This window comes from Rhopalosiphum maidis, chromosome 3, assembly GCF_003676215.2.
Source record: "Rhopalosiphum maidis isolate BTI-1 chromosome 3, ASM367621v3, whole genome shotgun sequence".
Lineage (NCBI taxonomy): Eukaryota > Metazoa > Arthropoda > Insecta > Hemiptera > Aphididae > Rhopalosiphum > Rhopalosiphum maidis.
The window spans coordinates 16,260,275-16,281,299 of NC_040879.1; the positions used below are offsets into that span (position 1 = coordinate 16,260,275).

Genomic DNA, 21,025 nt, shown 5'->3' on the forward strand with positions numbered 1-21,025 from the left:
TCTTGTATATTTGTATATTATAGAACACAATTATCGTTAAATTTTTCTCAAATTTATTATTATACATTGTTTAATAATCAAACTTTTATAAGTATCTTATTGTATTATTGGGCTCAGCCTGTACAATTTAATAATAAGGATGAAAAAATGTTTTATGCATGAATATGTATTAACATTCATAGTATATACAAAATGAAAAGTATTGATCAAAACGTACAATTTTAAAATATTCAATGTAATCATTGCTGTCATTAGACACACAGCAACTAGGACATTTAAAAACATTTTACATTTATTTTAACGTTAATAAAATAAACACACTAAAATTAAATTTTTAATACTATTAATGATAAAATTAACAACTAAGTAAATAGTTTAATTTTCACATGATTTTCAAAACTATCGTTCAGACAAATTAATTGCGAATTTACTGCATTTGTATGTTCTATACTGCTTTCATGACTAGATACCAATTCTTCAGCATATTTCCCACCATGAAAACTTGATTTCGAAAATGAAGAATTTAATTTACTATCAAAAAGAAATAATTCAAATGGAAAACAAATAACTATTTAAACTGATTTAGGAAATATTAACCATTACCTGGTCATTATATTACCATAAAACATTTTTCGATCGAATAATATAATTGTAGAAAAGCTGCAGCCCAAAGATAATATTTTTTCGGGGATCCTGGGCTATAGGCCGCTTAGCCCTACCCTTCCGGCTCTGTATAGACGAATAGTTAAGTACAACACAATATTATATAATTATATCATGTACGTAAATATGTTTTATTACAGTATAAATGTTGTTTTTTAAGTACTAAGCTTGTAAACTTTCAATATAATAACTTTTTGCAAATAGTAGAAAAATTCTAAAACTCGGAGGAAGCTTTTAATAAAATCAATAAATTAAAAACTAACGAATAAATAGGATAAAATTACTCCAATAACATTTTTATCGAAATAAAAAAAAAGATTGGTCGTGAAGTACAAATAATTGTGTACTCAAATTCTAATGACTTGGAACGCTGAAATTGACGAGTCTTTATCAAGTATAGAATTAAAGTAAAAACGATAAAATAGTGAGTACAATTATTATTTGTGTTTAAAAATTGCATCAACACTCGTTGCTATCTATTATAGAACCTCTGGATGATACTATAATATCCCCCATGAAATAATCCATGCATTTTACCATTTCTTCCAAGACAGGGTGAGACAAAACCCTGCTTATCGCTTTCGGGCTTCAGGGTAGTATCATACAGTTATAGCGTGACTAGGTGTTTATTGAATCGTGATAAGTTCTCAATAGTATTGCAGTCTGCAGGCTTGAGTGTTTAATAATTTTTTATTTAATACCTCATGTTTTGTGTACTCGTTTCGTTGGAATAAATTCAAATTATTTTTATATCAGTATCGTTTACATTATAAAAATATTATTTATTATTCAATTTTTTATAATGGAAGCGTTAAAAAATCATCACCAACTTTTTGATTTATTGCCGAATGAAGTAATTGTAAACACATTTACCTTTATAGACGCAGACACGCTTTTCGATTGCAGACTTGTGTGTAAACGATGGAAGGAACTAATAGATGAATATGCATTTCAAGAAAAAGCTGCTCGAGAAAACGAGTTTATGAATGATGGCCGAGGGTACTACAGTTTCTCACAAATCAATTCAAATGACATTAGAAAACTGGATTTACCGTGGTACGTTTTTTATGTGATAATCAAATATGATCCATTCAACAGAAACTTGGTGAAAAACCACTGTGGGCAGGGTAAGTAGTAAATAAATTGTATACCAGGTTTATACCTGTTTCTTATAAGAATTTATAATAGTTTATACAATCTCATGATGATTATTTTATCAAATATAGGCGGATTAAACCATTGGGGAAATATTACTAATACGTTATGGTCTATGCCTGGTGATTTTGATATGTTTAACTTTGTTGACATGTCGTGTATTCAACAAATACCACAGGATAATCGTTATGTTTTATCCGATCCAGATTTTGATGGATATACAAGTTGTTTTGTTATTGATTTTCAGTATTTACGGACAATAGATCAACAAATTATATTTAAAGATTATGGTTTAAATGAAATCGTGATGAAAACTCTTCGACCTAAAATTTCATTTAGTGCATGGTACTGATACTCACATTTAAAATATTTTCTTTATATCACATAAAATTTATGTTTTGCAGGTATTATAGAGATAATAGTCAACATATCAGTTATACGTTACGCGCAACTGTTCACAGTAGAACAAATGAAATCATAGGTCTATGTGATAATGTCGATACTGGTCTACAAAGGGAATTTGGATGGAATAAAGTTTGTATAATATCACCTAAACTAATATCTTAAAAGACTCTAATAAAACTATCATTAAATATTATTTTTTAGGTTTCAAATTCGTTTGAAATTCAAGGAGATGAAACTTCCTTAATTCTACACCATTCCATAATGGACTCAAGGTTTTCATGTTCGATGACCAATTTTAAAATGTCGTGCTCTGTAGTTAAAATTCCGCTACCAATAAAATATAAAAATGTTAATTCTTACATGTATATCTAAATATATTCTAATGTTTTACATTTTAAGTTACTTAAAAAATTCCTAGAACTAAAGTATTGTTGATTTATTATTAGTTTTAAACATATCATACATTACATTGTATATATATATATATTATTTTAAATAATTGTTACTTATTGTATATTATATATTTATTTTTACATAATACTTTATATTTATCCAAATTAATTAGTAAAATCATTGACTTCTGTTGTTATAAATTTATCTTATAATATTAATATTGATAGGAAGGTATACTTTATTATATATATAATATGTATGTATTAATATATAATTTAATATGATATAATAACATAAAATTGTTAGCCAAAATAAGTCCAATTCATACATATTACCTATTACCTAATACCTATTTATAGTACAAAAATAATTAAACAAACCTATTTTATGTACATGTAGATTAAATCCATTCGACTCAAATCAGAATCTATACGATACATATGTATATTTAAAGAATATGTGATTTATGTTTTGCACCAATATCATATCATAATGTTTGAACGTGCAATGTATGTGTAGTAGGTTATGTAAAAAAATAAATATTACGAAACGGTATTGTATTCAAATTAATAATATATTGTTTATACTTCCCACACAGCATTAGTTAATCATAAAGATTACATAAATATTAAATATGAATTGCATTTAAAATATTTTGTAGACAATTAAAAATTGAATAAACCTTAAAATGTAACATTAAATAAACATAATAAAATAATATCTTATACTTATTTTTTATTCATTAAAGAAAATATATTTTATTTTCAACGGATATGTTACATAAAATGCATTTTAAAATGTAACATTAAATGAATATATTACAGTAATATTTACTTAACGTTTAAAACCAATATTTTACTCAATATTTATAATTAATATTTTGTTTTTATTTTCTATTCATTGAATAAAATATATTTTATTTTAAATGTAAATTGTACCTTTAGACAAATCAAAATGTAACACTAAATGAATATACCTACCATCAAAATTTATTTATATGTATTTATGCTTTATTATCTTAAAATTTTTTTTTTTGTTTTCTTAACGCGTTATTAATTTTAGAATTACTAGTTAAATCTGGTAATTATAAGACACTTGTTGATTCACGCTCTATCCTATTAGAAATAAAATCACAATATGTATATATAAAAAAATACATTATAAACTTTGTTTTTTAATACTTTTAAAAAACTATGGTATGCTTAATATAAATATGCTTATATTTTATTATTTTGATATTTAAAATAATATACTAAAGACTATGTTGTTACACAGTTACATCGTTAAAACTGGACAACAAGAAATCACAGTTTTCATAAATAAAAAACATTAAAAGTTGCATTTAGTTTTTATTTTAGTTCTTTTTGTCTAACAAATAGTAAATTTACATTCTGCAGAATTAATTTTGTGTTATTAATAATTGTATTATTATCAATACTACAATCTGAATAATATAAACATGAAATGTTATGATCAATAGCTGTAGTTAGTTTTATTTAAAGAAATTTTATTACAACATTTTATTTACATAATTTATTTATTATGTTTAAAACTGAATACATTTGTATGAGATATGTCACTGTTTAAAATTAGAATATTTTTGATTCTAATTTTCTATTTATTGGTTTTCCTATATCTAATTTACTTAAAAGTTCCAAAATATTCTTTTTACTCTCTTGTATCCTTTAATATTCCTCAATAGAGTGCAAAGTACTATACTAATTACATTCAAATTTAATAAATTTGTTTGGGATTAATATTATAAATTCTTGTATATTTGTATATTATAGAACACAATTAATCGTTTAATTTTTCTCAAATTTATTATTATACATTGTTTAATAATCAAACTTTTTATAAAGTATCTTATTGTATTATTGGGCTCAGCCTGTACAATTTAAATAAATAAGGATGAAAAAATTGTTTTATGCATTGAATATGTATTAACATTTCATAGTATATACAAAATGAAAAGTATTGATCAAAACGTACAATTTTAAAATATTCAAATGTAATCATTGCTGTCATTAGACACACAGCAACTAGGACATTTAAAAACATTTTACATTTATTTTAACGTTAAATAAAATAAACACACTAAAATTAAATTTTTAATACTATTAATGATAAAATTAACAACTAAGTAAATAGTTTAATTTTCACATGATTTTCAAAACTATCGTTCAGACAAATTAATTGCGAATTTACTGCATTTGTATGTTCTATACTGCTTTCATGACTAGATACCAATTCTTCAGCATATTTCCCACCATGAAAACTTGATTTCGAAAATGAAGAATTTAATTTACTATCAAAAAGAAATAATTCAAATGGAAAACAAATAACTATTTAAACTGATTTAGGAAATATTAACCATTACCTGGTCATTATATTACCATAAAACATTTTTCGATCGAATAATATAATTGTAGAAAAGCTGCAGCCCAAAGATAATATTTTTTCGGGGATCCTGGGCTATAGGCCGCTTAGCCCTACCCTTCCGGCTCTGTATAGACGAATAGTTAAGTACAACACAATATTATATAATTATATCATGTACGTAAATATGTTTTATTACAGTATAAATGTTGTTTTTTAAGTACTAAGCTTGTAAACTTTCAATATAATAACTTTTTGCAAACAGTAGAAAATTCAAAAACTCGGAGGAAGCTTTTAATAAAATCAATAAATTAAAAACTAACGAATAAATAGGATAAAATTACTCCAATAACATTTTTATCGAAATAAAAAAAAGATTGGTCGTGAAGTAAAAATAATTGTGTACTCAAATTCTAATGACTTGGAACGCTGAAATTGACGAGTCTTTATCAAGTATAGAATTAAAGTAAAAACGATAAAATAGTGAGTACAATTATTATTTGTGTTTAAAAATTGCATCAACACTCGTTGCTATCTATTATAGAACCTCTGGATGATACTATAATATCCCCCATGAAATAATCCATGCATTTTACCATTTCTTCCAAGACAGGGTGAGACAAAACCCTGCTTATCGCTTTCGGGCTTCAGGGTAGTATCATACAGTTATAGCGTGACTAGGTGTTTATTGAATCGTGATAAGTTCTCAATAGTATTGCAGTCTGCAGGCTTGAGTGTTTAATAATTTTTTATTTAATACCTCATGTTTTGTGTACTCGTTTCGTTGGAATAAATTCAAATTATTTTTATATCAGTATCGTTTACATTATAAAAATATTATTTATTATTCAATTTTTTATAATGGAAGCGTTAAAAAATCATCACCAACTTTTTGATTTATTGCCGAATGAAGTAATTGTAAACACATTTACCTTTATAGACGCAGACACGCTTTTCGATTGCAGACTTGTGTGTAAACGATGGAAGGAACTAATAGATGAATATGCATTTCAAGAAAAAGCTGCTCGAGAAAACGAGTTTATGAATGATGGCCGAGGGTACTACAGTTTCTCACAAATCAATTCAAATGACATTAGAAAACTGGATTTACCGTGGTACGTTTTTTATGTGATAATCAAATATGATCCATTCAACAGAAACTTGGTGAAAAACCACTGTGGGCAGGGTAAGTAGTAAATAAATTGTATACCAGGTTTATACCTGTTTCTTATAAGAATTTATAATAGTTTATACAATCTCATGATGATTATTTTATCAAATATAGGCGGATTAAACCATTGGGGAAATATTACTAATACGTTATGGTCTATGCCTGGTGATTTTGATATGTTTAACTTTGTTGACATGTCGTGTATTCAACAAATACCACAGGATAATCGTTATGTTTTATCCGATCCAGATTTTGATGGATATACAAGTTGTTTTGTTATTGATTTTCAGTATTTACGGACAATAGATCAACAAATTATATTTAAAGATTATGGTTTAAATGAAATCGTGATGAAAACTCTTCGACCTAAAATTTCATTTAGTGCATGGTACTGATACTCACATTTAAAATATTTTCTTTATATCACATAAAATTTATGTTTTGCAGGTATTATAGAGATAATAGTCAACATATCAGTTATACGTTACGCGCAACTGTTCACAGTAGAACAAATGAAATCATAGGTCTATGTGATAATGTCGATACTGGTCTACAAAGGGAATTTGGATGGAATAAAGTTTGTATAATATCACCTAAACTAATATCTTAAAAGACTCTAATAAAACTATCATTAAATATTATTTTTTAGGTTTCAAATTCGTTTGAAATTCAAGGAGATGAAACTTCCTTAATTCTACACCATTCCATAATGGACTCAAGGTTTTCATGTTCGATGACCAATTTTAAAATGTCGTGCTCTGTAGTTAAAATTCCGCTACCAATAAAATATAAAAATGTTAATTCTTACATGTATATCTAAATATATTCTAATGTTTTACATTTTAAGTTACTTAAAAAATTCCTAGAACTAAAGTATTGTTGATTTATTATTAGTTTTAAACATATCATACATTACATTGTATATATATATATATTATTTTAAATAATTGTTACTTATTGTATATTATATATTTATTTTTACATAATACTTTATATTTATCCAAATTAATTAGTAAAATCATTGACTTCTGTTGTTATAAATTTATCTTATAATATTAATATTGATAGGAAGGTATACTTTATTATATATATAATATGTATGTATTAATATATAATTTAATATGATATAATAACATAAAATTGTTAGCCAAAATAAGTCCAATTCATACATATTACCTATTACCTAATACCTATTTATAGTACAAAAATAATTAAACAAACCTATTTTATGTACATGTAGATTAAATCCATTCGACTCAAATCAGAATCTATACGATACATATGTATATTTAAAGAATATGTGATTTATGTTTTGCACCAATATCATATCATAATGTTTGAACGTGCAATGTATGTGTAGTAGGTTATGTAAAAAAATAAATATTACGAAACGGTATTGTATTCAAATTAATAATATATTGTTTATACTTCCCACACAGCATTAGTTAATCATAAAGATTACATAAATATTAAATATGAATTGCATTTAAAATATTTTGTAGACAATTAAAAATTGAATAAACCTTAAAATGTAACATTAAATAAACATAATAAAATAATATCTTATACTTATTTTTATTCATTAAAGAAAATATATTTTATTTTCAACGGATATGTTACATAAAATGCATTTTAAAATGTAACATTAAATGAATATATTACAGTAATATTTACTTAACGTTTAAAACCAATATTTTACTCAATATTTATAATTAATATTTTGTTTTTATTTTCTATTCATTGAATAAAATATATTTTATTTTAAATGTAAATTGTACCTTTAGACAAATCAAAATGTAACACTAAATGAATATACCTACCATCAAAATTTATTTATATGTATTTATGCTTTATTATCTTAAAATTTTTTTTTTGTTTTCTTAACGCGTTATTAATTTTAGAATTACTAGTTAAATCTGGTAATTATAAGACACTTGTTGATTCACGCTCTATCCTATTAGAAATAAAATCACAATATGTATATATAAAAAAATACATTATAAACTTTGTTTTTTAATACTTTTAAAAAACTATGGTATGCTTAATATAAATATGCTTATATTTTATTATTTTGATATTTAAAATAATATACTAAAGACTATGTTGTTACACAGTTACATCGTTAAAACTGGACAACAAGAAATCACAGTTTTTATAAATAAAAAACATTAAAAGTTGCATTTAGTTTTTATTTTAGTTCTTTTTGTCTAACAAATAGTAAATTTACATTCTGCAGAATTAATTTTGTGTTATTAATAATTGTATTATTATCAATACTACAATCTGAATAATATAAACATGAAATGTTATGATCAATAGCTGTAGTTAGTTTTATTTAAAGAAATTTTATTACAACATTTTATTTACATAATTTATTTATTATGTTTAAAACTGAATACATTTGTATGAGATATGTCACTGTTTAAAATTAGAATATTTTTGATTCTAATTTTCTATTTATTGGTTTTCCTATATCTAATTTACTTAAAAGTTCCAAAATATTCTTTTTACTCTCTTGTATCCTTTAATATTCCTCAATAGAGTGCAAAGTACTATACTAATTACATTCAAATTTAATAAATTTGTTTGGGATTAATATTATAAATTCTTGTATATTTGTATATTATAGAACACAATTAATCGTTTAATTTTTCTCAAATTTATTATTATACATTGTTTAATAATCAAACTTTTTATAAAGTATCTTATTGTATTATTGGGCTCAGCCTGTACAATTTAAATAAATAAGGATGAAAAAATTGTTTTATGCATTGAATATGTATTAACATTTCATAGTATATACAAAATGAAAAGTATTGATCAAAACGTACAATTTTAAAATATTCAAATGTAATCATTGCTGTCATTAGACACACAGCAACTAGGACATTTAAAAACATTTTACATTTATTTTAACGTTAAATAAAATAAACACACTAAAATTAAATTTTTAATACTATTAATGATAAAATTAACAACTAAGTAAATAGTTTAATTTTCACATGATTTTCAAAACTATCGTTCAGACAAATTAATTGCGAATTTACTGCATTTGTATGTTCTATACTGCTTTCATGACTAGATACCAATTCTTCAGCATATTTCCCACCATGAAAACTTGATTTCGAAAATGAAGAATTTAATTTACTATCAAAAAGAAATAATTCAAATGGAAAACAAATAACTATTTAAACTGATTTAGGAAATATTAACCATTACCTGGTCATTATATTACCATAAAACATTTTTCGATCGAATAATATAATTGTAGAAAAGCTGCAGCCCAAAGATAATATTTTTTCGGGGATCCTGGGCTATAGGCCGCTTAGCCCTACCCTTCCGGCTCTGTATAGACGAATAGTTAAGTACAACACAATATTATATAATTATATCATGTACGTAAATATGTTTTATTACAGTATAAATGTTGTTTTTTAAGTACTAAGCTTGTAAACTTTCAATATAATAACTTTTTGCAAACAGTAGAAAATTCAAAAACTCGGAGGAAGCTTTTAATAAAATCAATAAATTAAAAACTAACGAATAAATAGGATAAAATTACTCCAATAACATTTTTATCGAAATAAAAAAAAGATTGGTCGTGAAGTAAAAATAATTGTGTACTCAAATTCTAATGACTTGGAACGCTGAAATTGACGAGTCTTTATCAAGTATAGAATTAAAGTAAAAACGATAAAATAGTGAGTACAATTATTATTTGTGTTTAAAAATTGCATCAACACTCGTTGCTATCTATTATAGAACCTCTGGATGATACTATAATATCCCCCATGAAATAATCCATGCATTTTACCATTTCTTCCAAGACAGGGTGAGACAAAACCCTGCTTATCGCTTTCGGGCTTCAGGGTAGTATCATACAGTTATAGCGTGACTAGGTGTTTATTGAATCGTGATAAGTTCTCAATAGTATTGCAGTCTGCAGGCTTGAGTGTTTAATAATTTTTTATTTAATACCTCATGTTTTGTGTACTCGTTTCGTTGGAATAAATTCAAATTATTTTTATATCAGTATCGTTTACATTATAAAAATATTATTTATTATTCAATTTTTTATAATGGAAGCGTTAAAAAATCATCACCAACTTTTTGATTTATTGCCGAATGAAGTAATTGTAAACACATTTACCTTTATAGACGCAGACACGCTTTTCGATTGCAGACTTGTGTGTAAACGATGGAAGGAACTAATAGATGAATATGCATTTCAAGAAAAAGCTGCTCGAGAAAACGAGTTTATGAATGATGGCCGAGGGTACTACAGTTTCTCACAAATCAATTCAAATGACATTAGAAAACTGGATTTACCGTGGTACGTTTTTTATGTGATAATCAAATATGATCCATTCAACAGAAACTTGGTGAAAAACCACTGTGGGCAGGGTAAGTAGTAAATAAATTGTATACCAGGTTTATACCTGTTTCTTATAAGAATTTATAATAGTTTATACAATCTCATGATGATTATTTTATCAAATATAGGCGGATTAAACCATTGGGGAAATATTACTAATACGTTATGGTCTATGCCTGGTGATTTTGATATGTTTAACTTTGTTGACATGTCGTGTATTCAACAAATACCACAGGATAATCGTTATGTTTTATCCGATCCAGATTTTGATGGATATACAAGTTGTTTTGTTATTGATTTTCAGTATTTACGGACAATAGATCAACAAATTATATTTAAAGATTATGGTTTAAATGAAATCGTGATGAAAACTCTTCGACCTAAAATTTCATTTAGTGCATGGTACTGATACTCACATTTAAAATATTTTCTTTATATCACATAAAATTTATGTTTTGCAGGTATTATAGAGATAATAGTCAACATATCAGTTATACGTTACGCGCAACTGTTCACAGTAGAACAAATGAAATCATAGGTCTATGTGATAATGTCGATACTGGTCTACAAAGGGAATTTGGATGGAATAAAGTTTGTATAATATCACCTAAACTAATATCTTAAAAGACTCTAATAAAACTATCATTAAATATTATTTTTTAGGTTTCAAATTCGTTTGAAATTCAAGGAGATGAAACTTCCTTAATTCTACACCATTCCATAATGGACTCAAGGTTTTCATGTTCGATGACCAATTTTAAAATGTCGTGCTCTGTAGTTAAAATTCCGCTACCAATAAAATATAAAAATGTTAATTCTTACATGTATATCTAAATATATTCTAATGTTTTACATTTTAAGTTACTTAAAAAATTCCTAGAACTAAAGTATTGTTGATTTATTATTAGTTTTAAACATATCATACATTACATTGTATATATATATATATTATTTTAAATAATTGTTACTTATTGTATATTATATATTTATTTTTACATAATACTTTATATTTATCCAAATTAATTAGTAAAATCATTGACTTCTGTTGTTATAAATTTATCTTATAATATTAATATTGATAGGAAGGTATACTTTATTATATATATAATATGTATGTATTAATATATAATTTAATATGATATAATAACATAAAATTGTTAGCCAAAATAAGTCCAATTCATACATATTACCTATTACCTAATACCTATTTATAGTACAAAAATAATTAAACAAACCTATTTTATGTACATGTAGATTAAATCCATTCGACTCAAATCAGAATCTATACGATACATATGTATATTTAAAGAATATGTGATTTATGTTTTGCACCAATATCATATCATAATGTTTGAACGTGCAATGTATGTGTAGTAGGTTATGTAAAAAAATAAATATTACGAAACGGTATTGTATTCAAATTAATAATATATTGTTTATACTTCCCACACAGCATTAGTTAATCATAAAGATTACATAAATATTAAATATGAATTGCATTTAAAATATTTTGTAGACAATTAAAAATTGAATAAACCTTAAAATGTAACATTAAATAAACATAATAAAATAATATCTTATACTTATTTTTTATTCATTAAAGAAAATATATTTTATTTTCAACGGATATGTTACATAAAATGCATTTTAAAATGTAACATTAAATGAATATATTACAGTAATATTTACTTAACGTTTAAAACCAATATTTTACTCAATATTTATAATTAATATTTTGTTTTTATTTTCTATTCATTGAATAAAATATATTTTATTTTAAATGTAAATTGTACCTTTAGACAAATCAAAATGTAACACTAAATGAATATACCTACCATCAAAATTTATTTATATGTATTTATGCTTTATTATCTTAAAATTTTTTTTTTTGTTTTCTTAACGCGTTATTAATTTTAGAATTACTAGTTAAATCTGGTAATTATAAGACACTTGTTGATTCACGCTCTATCCTATTAGAAATAAAATCACAATATGTATATATAAAAAAATACATTATAAACTTTGTTTTTTAATACTTTTAAAAAACTATGGTATGCTTAATATAAATATGCTTATATTTTATTATTTTGATATTTAAAATAATATACTAAAGACTATGTTGTTACACAGTTACATCGTTAAAACTGGACAACAAGAAATCACAGTTTTTATAAATAAAAAACATTAAAAGTTGCATTTAGTTTTTATTTTAGTTCTTTTTGTCTAACAAATAGTAAATTTACATTCTGCAGAATTAATTTTGTGTTATTAATAATTGTATTATTATCAATACTACAATCTGAATAATATAAACATGAAATGTTATGATCAATAGCTGTAGTTAGTTTTATTTAAAGAAATTTTATTACAACATTTTATTTACATAATTTATTTATTATGTTTAAAACTGAATACATTTGTATGAGATATGTCACTGTTTAAAATTAGAATATTTTTGATTCTAATTTTCTATTTATTGGTTTTCCTATATCTAATTTACTTAAAAGTTCCAAAATATTCTTTTTACTCTCTTGTATCCTTTAATATTCCTCAATAGAGTGCAAAGTACTATACTAATTACATTCAAATTTAATAAATTTGTTTGGGATTAATATTATAAATTCTTGTATATTTGTATATTATAGAACACAATTAATCGTTTAATTTTTCTCAAATTTATTATTATACATTGTTTAATAATCAAACTTTTTATAAAGTATCTTATTGTATTATTGGGCTCAGCCTGTACAATTTAAATAAATAAGGATGAAAAAATTGTTTTATGCATTGAATATGTATTAACATTTCATAGTATATACAAAATGAAAAGTATTGATCAAAACGTACAATTTTAAAATATTCAAATGTAATCATTGCTGTCATTAGACACACAGCAACTAGGACATTTAAAAACATTTTACATTTATTTTAACGTTAAATAAAATAAACACACTAAAATTAAATTTTTAATACTATTAATGATAAAATTAACAACTAAGTAAATAGTTTAATTTTCACATGATTTTCAAAACTATCGTTCAGACAAATTAATTGCGAATTTACTGCATTTGTATGTTCTATACTGCTTTCATGACTAGATACCAATTCTTCAGCATATTTCCCACCATGAAAACTTGATTTCGAAAATGAAGAATTTAATTTACTATCAAAAAGAAATAATTCAAATGGAAAACAAATAACTATTTAAACTGATTTAGGAAATATTAACCATTACCTGGTCATTATATTACCATAAAACATTTTTCGATCGAATAATATAATTGTAGAAAAGCTGCAGCCCAAAGATAATATTTTTTCGGGGATCCTGGGCTATAGGCCGCTTAGCCCTACCCTTCCGGCTCTGTATAGACGAATAGTTAAGTACAACACAATATTATATAATTATATCATGTACGTAAATATGTTTTATTACAGTATAAATGTTGTTTTTTAAGTACTAAGCTTGTAAACTTTCAATATAATAACTTTTTGCAAACAGTAGAAAATTCAAAAACTCGGAGGAAGCTTTTAATAAAATCAATAAATTAAAAACTAACGAATAAATAGGATAAAATTACTCCAATAACATTTTTATCGAAATAAAAAAAAGATTGGTCGTGAAGTAAAAATAATTGTGTACTCAAATTCTAATGACTTGGAACGCTGAAATTGACGAGTCTTTATCAAGTATAGAATTAAAGTAAAAACGATAAAATAGTGAGTACAATTATTATTTGTGTTTAAAAATTGCATCAACACTCGTTGCTATCTATTATAGAACCTCTGGATGATACTATAATATCCCCCATGAAATAATCCATGCATTTTACCATTTCTTCCAAGACAGGGTGAGACAAAACCCTGCTTATCGCTTTCGGGCTTCAGGGTAGTATCATACAGTTATAGCGTGACTAGGTGTTTATTGAATCGTGATAAGTTCTCAATAGTATTGCAGTCTGCAGGCTTGAGTGTTTAATAATTTTTTATTTAATACCTCATGTTTTGTGTACTCGTTTCGTTGGAATAAATTCAAATTATTTTTATATCAGTATCGTTTACATTATAAAAATATTATTTATTATTCAATTTTTTATAATGGAAGCGTTAAAATAATCATCACCAACTTTTTGATTTATTGCCGAATGAAGTAATTGTAAACACATTTACCTTTATAGACGCAGACACGCTTTTCGATTGCAGACTTGTGTGTAAACGATGGAAGGAACTAATAGATGAATATGCATTTCAAGAAAAAGCTGCTCGAGAAAACGAGTTTATGAATGATGGCCGAGGGTACTACAGTTTCTCACAAATCAATTCAAATGACATTAGAAAACTGGATTTACCGTGGTACGTTTTTTATGTGATAATCAAATATGATCCATTCAACAGAAACTTGGTGAAAAACCACTGTGGGCAGGGTAAGTAGTAAATAAATTGTATACCAGGTTTATACCTGTTTCTTATAAGAATTTATAATAGTTTATACAATCTCATGATGATTATTTTATCAAATATAGGCGGATTAAACCATTGGGGAAATATTACTAATACGTTATGGTCTATGCCTGGTGATTTTGATATGTTTAACTTTGTTGACATGTCGTGTATTCAACAAATACCACAGGATAATCGTTATGTTTTATCCGATCCAGATTTTGATGGATATACAAGTTGTTTTGTTATTGATTTTCAGTATTTACGGACAATAGATCAACAAATTATATTTAAAGATTATGGTTTAAATGAAATCGTGATGAAAACTCTTCGACCTAAAATTTCATTTAGTGCATGGTACTGATACTCACATTTAAAATATTTTCTTTATATCACATAAAATTTATGTTTTGCAGGTATTATAGAGATAATAGTCAACATATCAGTTATACGTTACGCGCAACTGTTCACAGTAGAACAAATGAAATCATAGGTCTATGTGATAATGTCGATACTGGTCTACAAAGGGAATTTGGATGGAATAAAGTTTGTATAATATCACCTAAACTAATATCTTAAAAGACTCTAATAAAACTATCATTAAATATTATTTTTTAGGTTTCAAATTCGTTTGAAATTCAAGGAGATGAAACTTCCTTAATTCTACACCATTCCATAATGGACTCAAGGTTTTCATGTTCGATGACCAATTTTAAAATGTCGTGCTCTGTAGTTAAAATTCCGCTACCAATAAAATATAAAAATGTTAATTCTTACATGTATATCTAAATATATTCTAATGTTTTACATTTTAAGTTACTTAAAAAATTCCTAGAACTAAAGTATTGTTGATTTATTATTAGTTTTAAACATATCATACATTACATTGTATATATATATATATTATTTTAAATAATTGTTACTTATTGTATATTATATATTTATTTTTACATAATACTTTATATTTATCCAAATTAATTAGTAAAATCATTGACTTCTGTTGTTATAAATTTATCTTATAATATTAATATTGATAGGAAGGTATACTTTATTATATATATAATATGTATGTATTAATATATAATTTAATATGATATAATAACATAAAATTGTTAGCCAAAATAAGTCCAATTCATACATATTACCTATTACCTAATACCTATTTATAGTACAAAAATAATTAAACAAACCTATTTTATGTACATGTAGATTAAATCCATTCGACTCAAATCAGAATCTATACGATACATATGTATATTTAAAGAATATGTGATTTATGTTTTGCACCAATATCATATCATAATGTTTGAACGTGCAATGTATGTGTAGTAGGTTATGTAAAAAAATAAATATTACGAAACGGTATTGTATTCAAATTAATAATATATTGTTTATACTTCCCACACAGCATTAGTTAATCATAAAGATTACATAAATATTAAATATGAATTGCATTTAAAATATTTTGTAGACAATTAAAAATTGAATAAACCTTAAAATGTAACATTAAATAAACATAATAAAATAATATCTTATACTTATTTTTTATTCATTAAAGAAAATATATTTTATTTTCAACGGATATGTTACATAAAATGCATTTTAAAATGTAACATTAAATGAATATATTACAGTAATATTTACTTAACGTTTAAAACCAATATTTTACTCAATATTTATAATTAATATTTTGTTTTTATTTTCTATTCATTGAATAAAATATATTTTATTTTAAATGTAAATTGTACCTTTAGACAAATCAAAATGTAACACTAAATGAATATACCTACCATCAAAATTTATTTATATGTATTTATGCTTTATTATCTTAAAATTTTTTTTTTTGTTTTCTTAACGCGTTATTAATTTTAGAATTACTAGTTAAATCTGGTAATTATAAGACACTTGTTGATTCACGCTCTATCCTATTAGAAATAAAATCACAATATGTATATATAAAAAAATACATTATAAACTTTGTTTTTTAATACTTTTAAAAAACTATGGTATGCTTAATATAAATATGCTTATATTTTATTATTTTGATATTTAAAATAATATACTAAAGACTATGTTGTTACACAGTTACATCGTTAAAACTGGACAACAAGAAATCACAGTTTTTATAAATAAAAAACATTAAAAGTTGCATTTAGTTTTTATTTTAGTTCTTTTTGTCTAACAAATAGTAAATTTACATTCTGCAGAATTAATTTTGTGTTATTAATAATTGTATTATTATCAATACTACAATCTGAATAATATAAACATGAAATGTTATGATCAATAGCTGTAGTTAGTTTTATTTAAAGAAATTTTATTACAACATTTTATTTACATAATTTATTTATTATGTTTAAAACTGAATACATTTGTATGAGATATGTCACTGTTTAAAATTAGAATATTTTTGATTCTAATTTTCTATTTATTGGTTTTCCTATATCTAATTTACTTAAAAGTTCCAAAATATTCTTTTTACTCTCTTGTATCCTTTAATATTCCTCAATAGAGTGCAAAGTACTATACTAATTACATTCAAATTTAATAAATTTGTTTGGGATTAATATTATAAATTCTTGTATATTTGTATATTATAGAACACAATTAATCGTTTAATTTTTCTCAAATTTATTATTATACATTGTTTAATAATCAAACTTTTTATAAAGTATCTTATTGTATTATTGGGCTCAGCCTGTACAATTTAAATAAATAAGGATGAAAAAATTGTTTTATGCATTGAATATGTATTAACATTTCATAGTATATACAAAATGAAAAGTATTGATCAAAACGTACAATTTTAAAATATTCAAATGTAATCATTGCTGTCATTAGACACACAGCAACTAGGACATTTAAAAACATTTTACATTTATTTTAACGTTAAATAAAATAAACACACTAAAATTAAATTTTTAATACTATTAATGATAAAATTAACAACTAAGTAAATAGTTTAATTTTCACATGATTTTCAAAACTATCGTTCAGACAAATTAATTGCGAATTTACTGCATTTGTATGTTCTATACTGCTTTCATGACTAGATACCAATTCTTCAGCATATTTCCCACCATGAAAACTTGATTTCGAAAATGAAGAATTTAATTTACTATCAAAAAGAAATAATTCAAATGGAAAACAAATAACTATTTAAACTGATTTAGGAAATATTAACCATTACCTGGTCATTATATTACCATAAAACATTTTTCGATCGAATAATATAATTGTAGAAAAGCTGCAGCCCAAAGATAATATTTTTTCGGGGATCCTGGGCTATAGGCCGCTTAGCCCTACCCTTCCGGCTCTGTATAGACGAATAGTTAAGTACAACACAATATTATATAATTATATCATGTACGTAAATATGTTTTATTACAGTATAAATGTTGTTTTTTAAGTACTAAGCTTGTAAACTTTCAATATAATAACTTTTTGCAAACAGTAGAAAATTCAAAAACTCGGAGGAAGCTTTTAATAAAATCAATAAATTAAAAACTAACGAATAAATAGGATAAAATTACTCCAATAACATTTTTATCGAAATAAAAAAAAGATTGGTCGTGAAGTAAAAATAATTGTGTACTCAAATTCTAATGACTTGGAACGCTGAAATTGACGAGTCTTTATCAAGTATAGAATTAAAGTAAAAACGATAAAATAGTGAGTACAATTATTATTTGTGTTTAAAAATTGCATCAACACTCGTTGCTATCTATTATAGAACCTCTGGATGATACTATAATATCCCCCATGAAATAATCCATGCATTTTACCATTTCTTCCAAGACAGGGTGAGACAAAACCCTGCTTATCGCTTTCGGGCTTCAGGGTAGTATCATACAGTTATAGCGTGACTAGGTGTTTATTGAATCGTGATAAGTTCTCAATAGTATTGCAGTCTGCAGGCTTGAGTGTTTAATAATTTTTTATTTAATACCTCATGTTTTGTGTACTCGTTTCGTTGGAATAAATTCAAATTATTTTTATATCAGTATCGTTTACATTATAAAAATATTATTTATTATTCAATTTTTTATAATGGAAGCGTTAAAAAATCATCACCAACTTTTTGATTTATTGCCGAATGAAGTAATTGTAAACACATTTACCTTTATAGACGCAGACACGCTTTTCGATTGCAGACTTGTGTGTAAACGATGGAAGGAACTAATAGATGAATATGCATTTCAAGAAAAAGCTGCTCGAGAAAACGAGTTTATGAATGATGGCCGAGGGTACTACAGTTTCTCACAAATCAATTCAAATGACATTAGAAAACTGGATTTACCGTGGTACGTTTTTTATGTGATAATCAAATATGATCCATTCAACAGAAACTTGGTGAAAAACCACTGTGGGCAGGGTAAGTAGTAAATAAATTGTATACCAGGTTTATACCTGTTTCTTATAAGAATTTATAATAGTTTATACAATCTCATGATGATTATTTTATCAAATATAGGTGGATTAAACCATTGGGGAAATATTACTAATACGTTATGGTCTATGCCTGGTGATTTTGATATGTTTAACTTTGTTGACATGTCGTGTATTCAACAAATACCACAGGATAATCGTTATGTTTTATCCGATCCAGATTTTGATGGATATACAAGTTGTTTTGTTATTGATTTTCAGTATTTACGGACAATAGATCAACAAATTATATTTAAAGATTATGGTTTAAATGAAATCGTGATGAAAACTCTTCGACCTAAAATTTCATTTAGTGCATGGTACTGATACTCACATTTAAAATATTTTCTTTATATCACATAAAATTTATGTTTTGCAGGTATTATAGAGATAATAGTCAACATATCAGTTATACGTTACGCGCAACTGTTCACAGTAGAACAAATGAAATCATAGGTCTATGTGATAATGTCGATACTGGTCTACAAAGGGAATTTGGATGGAATAAAGTTTGTATAATATCACCTAAACTAATATCTTAAAAGACTCTAATAAAACTATCATTAAATATTATTTTTTAGGTTTCAAATTCGTTTGAAATTCAAGGAGATGAAACTTCCTTAATTCTACACCATTCCATAATGGACTCAAGGTTTTCATGTTCGATGACCAATTTTAAAATGTCGTGCTCTGTAGTTAAAATTCCGCTACCAATAAAATATAAAAATGTTAATTCTTACATGTATATCTAAATATATTCTAATGTTTTACATTTTAAGTTACTTAAAAAATTCCTAGAACTAAAGTATTGTTGATTTATTATTAGTTTTAAACATATCATACATTACATTGTATATATATATATATTATTTTAAATAATTGTTACTTATTGTATATTATATATTTATTTTTACATAATACTTTATATTTATCCAAATTAATTAGTAAAATCATTGACTTCTGTTGTTATAAATTTATCTTATAATATTAATATTGATAGGAAGGTATACTTTATTATATATATAATATGTATGTATTAATATATAATTTAATATGATATAATAACATAAAATTGTTAGCCAAAATAAGTCCAATTCATACATATTACCTATTACCTAATACCTATTTATAGTACAAAAATAATTAAACAAACCTATTTTATGTACATGTAGATTAAATCCATTCGACTCAAATCAGAATCTATACGATACATATGTATATTTAAAGAATATGTGATTTATGTTTTGCACCAATATCATATCATAATGTTTGAACGTGCAATGTATGTGTAGTAGGTTATGTAAAAAAATAAATATTACGAAACGGTATTGTATTCAAATTAATAATATATTGTTTATACTTCCCACACAGCATTAGTTAATCATAAAGATTACATAAATATTAAATATGAATTGCATTTAAAATATTTTGTAGACAATTAAAAATTGAATAAACCTTAAAATGTAACATTAAATAAACATAATAAAATAATATCTTATACTTATTTTTATTCATTAAAGAAAATATATTTTATTTTCAACGGATATGTTACATAAAATGCATTTTAAAATGTAACATTAAATGAATATATTACAGTAATATTTACTTAACGTTTAAAA

The 21,025-nt window shown here is 24.3% G+C and overlaps 6 protein-coding genes across 6 annotated transcripts; all 6 read left to right on the forward strand.

The window, feature by feature from the left end:
* Positions 1 to 1,451: 1,451 nt before the first annotated feature.
* LOC113559935 (F-box only protein 6-like) lies at positions 1,452 to 2,632 on the forward strand. Its single transcript, XM_026965719.1, has 4 exons — positions 1,452 to 1,790; positions 1,890 to 2,163; positions 2,223 to 2,352; positions 2,425 to 2,632. Exons 1-4 carry the CDS (start codon positions 1,466 to 1,468, stop codon positions 2,593 to 2,595), a joined length of 900 nt encoding a protein of 299 aa, XP_026821520.1. The 5' UTR covers positions 1,452 to 1,465; the 3' UTR covers positions 2,596 to 2,632.
* A 3,210-nt stretch (positions 2,633 to 5,842) lies between these two features.
* LOC113559933 (F-box only protein 6-like) lies at positions 5,843 to 7,023 on the forward strand. Its single transcript, XM_026965718.1, has 4 exons — positions 5,843 to 6,181; positions 6,281 to 6,554; positions 6,614 to 6,743; positions 6,816 to 7,023. Exons 1-4 carry the CDS (start codon positions 5,857 to 5,859, stop codon positions 6,984 to 6,986), a joined length of 900 nt encoding a protein of 299 aa, XP_026821519.1. The 5' UTR covers positions 5,843 to 5,856; the 3' UTR covers positions 6,987 to 7,023.
* A 3,208-nt stretch (positions 7,024 to 10,231) lies between these two features.
* On the forward strand, positions 10,232 to 11,412 carry LOC113559932 (F-box only protein 6-like). Its single transcript, XM_026965717.1, has 4 exons — positions 10,232 to 10,570; positions 10,670 to 10,943; positions 11,003 to 11,132; positions 11,205 to 11,412. The coding sequence occupies exons 1-4, from the start codon at positions 10,246 to 10,248 to the stop codon at positions 11,373 to 11,375; spliced, it is 900 nt and encodes a 299-aa protein (XP_026821518.1). The 5' UTR covers positions 10,232 to 10,245; the 3' UTR covers positions 11,376 to 11,412.
* A 3,252-nt stretch (positions 11,413 to 14,664) lies between these two features.
* On the forward strand, positions 14,665 to 15,804 carry LOC113559943 (F-box only protein 6-like; the record flags this gene model as incomplete). The annotated part of the gene is made up of 4 exons (XM_026965731.1): positions 14,665 to 14,962; positions 15,062 to 15,335; positions 15,395 to 15,524; positions 15,597 to 15,804. Coding segments are annotated over 4 exons (873 nt in total), but the record flags the coding sequence as incomplete, so codon positions are not given.
* Positions 15,805 to 19,014: 3,210 nt separating this feature from the next.
* LOC113560149 (F-box only protein 6-like) lies at positions 19,015 to 19,361 on the forward strand. Its single transcript, XM_026965911.1, has one exon. It carries the CDS (start codon positions 19,029 to 19,031, stop codon positions 19,359 to 19,361), a length of 333 nt encoding a protein of 110 aa, XP_026821712.1. The 5' UTR covers positions 19,015 to 19,028.
* Positions 19,362 to 19,430: 69 nt separating this feature from the next.
* LOC113560150 lies at positions 19,431 to 20,195 on the forward strand. The gene is made up of 3 exons (XM_026965912.1): positions 19,431 to 19,726; positions 19,786 to 19,915; positions 19,988 to 20,195. The coding sequence occupies exons 1-3, from the start codon at positions 19,431 to 19,433 to the stop codon at positions 20,156 to 20,158; spliced, it is 597 nt and encodes a 198-aa protein (XP_026821713.1). The 3' UTR covers positions 20,159 to 20,195.
* The last annotated feature ends 830 nt before the right edge of the window (positions 20,196 to 21,025 follow it).

Excerpts from the sequence above, each read along its gene's own strand:
- LOC113559935 (XM_026965719.1), top strand. The coding sequence starts at position 1,466 with ATGGAAGCGTTAAAAAATCATCACCAACTTTTTGATTTATTGCCGAAT. Across the intron at positions 2,164-2,222 it reads AAAATTTCATTTAGTGCATG|GTATTATAGAGATAATAGTC; the intron begins GTACTGATACTC and ends TATGTTTTGCAG. Across the intron at positions 2,353-2,424 it reads GGGAATTTGGATGGAATAAA|GTTTCAAATTCGTTTGAAAT; the intron begins GTTTGTATAATA and ends ATTATTTTTTAG.
- LOC113559933 (XM_026965718.1), top strand. The coding sequence starts at position 5,857 with ATGGAAGCGTTAAAAAATCATCACCAACTTTTTGATTTATTGCCGAAT. Across the intron at positions 6,182-6,280 it reads GAAAAACCACTGTGGGCAGG|GCGGATTAAACCATTGGGGA; the intron begins GTAAGTAGTAAA and ends TATCAAATATAG. Across the intron at positions 6,744-6,815 it reads GGGAATTTGGATGGAATAAA|GTTTCAAATTCGTTTGAAAT; the intron begins GTTTGTATAATA and ends ATTATTTTTTAG.
- LOC113559932 (XM_026965717.1), top strand. The coding sequence starts at position 10,246 with ATGGAAGCGTTAAAAAATCATCACCAACTTTTTGATTTATTGCCGAAT. Across the intron at positions 10,944-11,002 it reads AAAATTTCATTTAGTGCATG|GTATTATAGAGATAATAGTC; the intron begins GTACTGATACTC and ends TATGTTTTGCAG. Across the intron at positions 11,133-11,204 it reads GGGAATTTGGATGGAATAAA|GTTTCAAATTCGTTTGAAAT; the intron begins GTTTGTATAATA and ends ATTATTTTTTAG.
- LOC113560149 (XM_026965911.1), top strand. The coding sequence starts at position 19,029 with ATGGAAGCGTTAAAAAATCATCACCAACTTTTTGATTTATTGCCGAAT.
- LOC113560150 (XM_026965912.1), top strand. The coding sequence starts at position 19,431 with ATGATTATTTTATCAAATATAGGTGGATTAAACCATTGGGGAAATATT. Across the intron at positions 19,727-19,785 it reads AAAATTTCATTTAGTGCATG|GTATTATAGAGATAATAGTC; the intron begins GTACTGATACTC and ends TATGTTTTGCAG. Across the intron at positions 19,916-19,987 it reads GGGAATTTGGATGGAATAAA|GTTTCAAATTCGTTTGAAAT; the intron begins GTTTGTATAATA and ends ATTATTTTTTAG.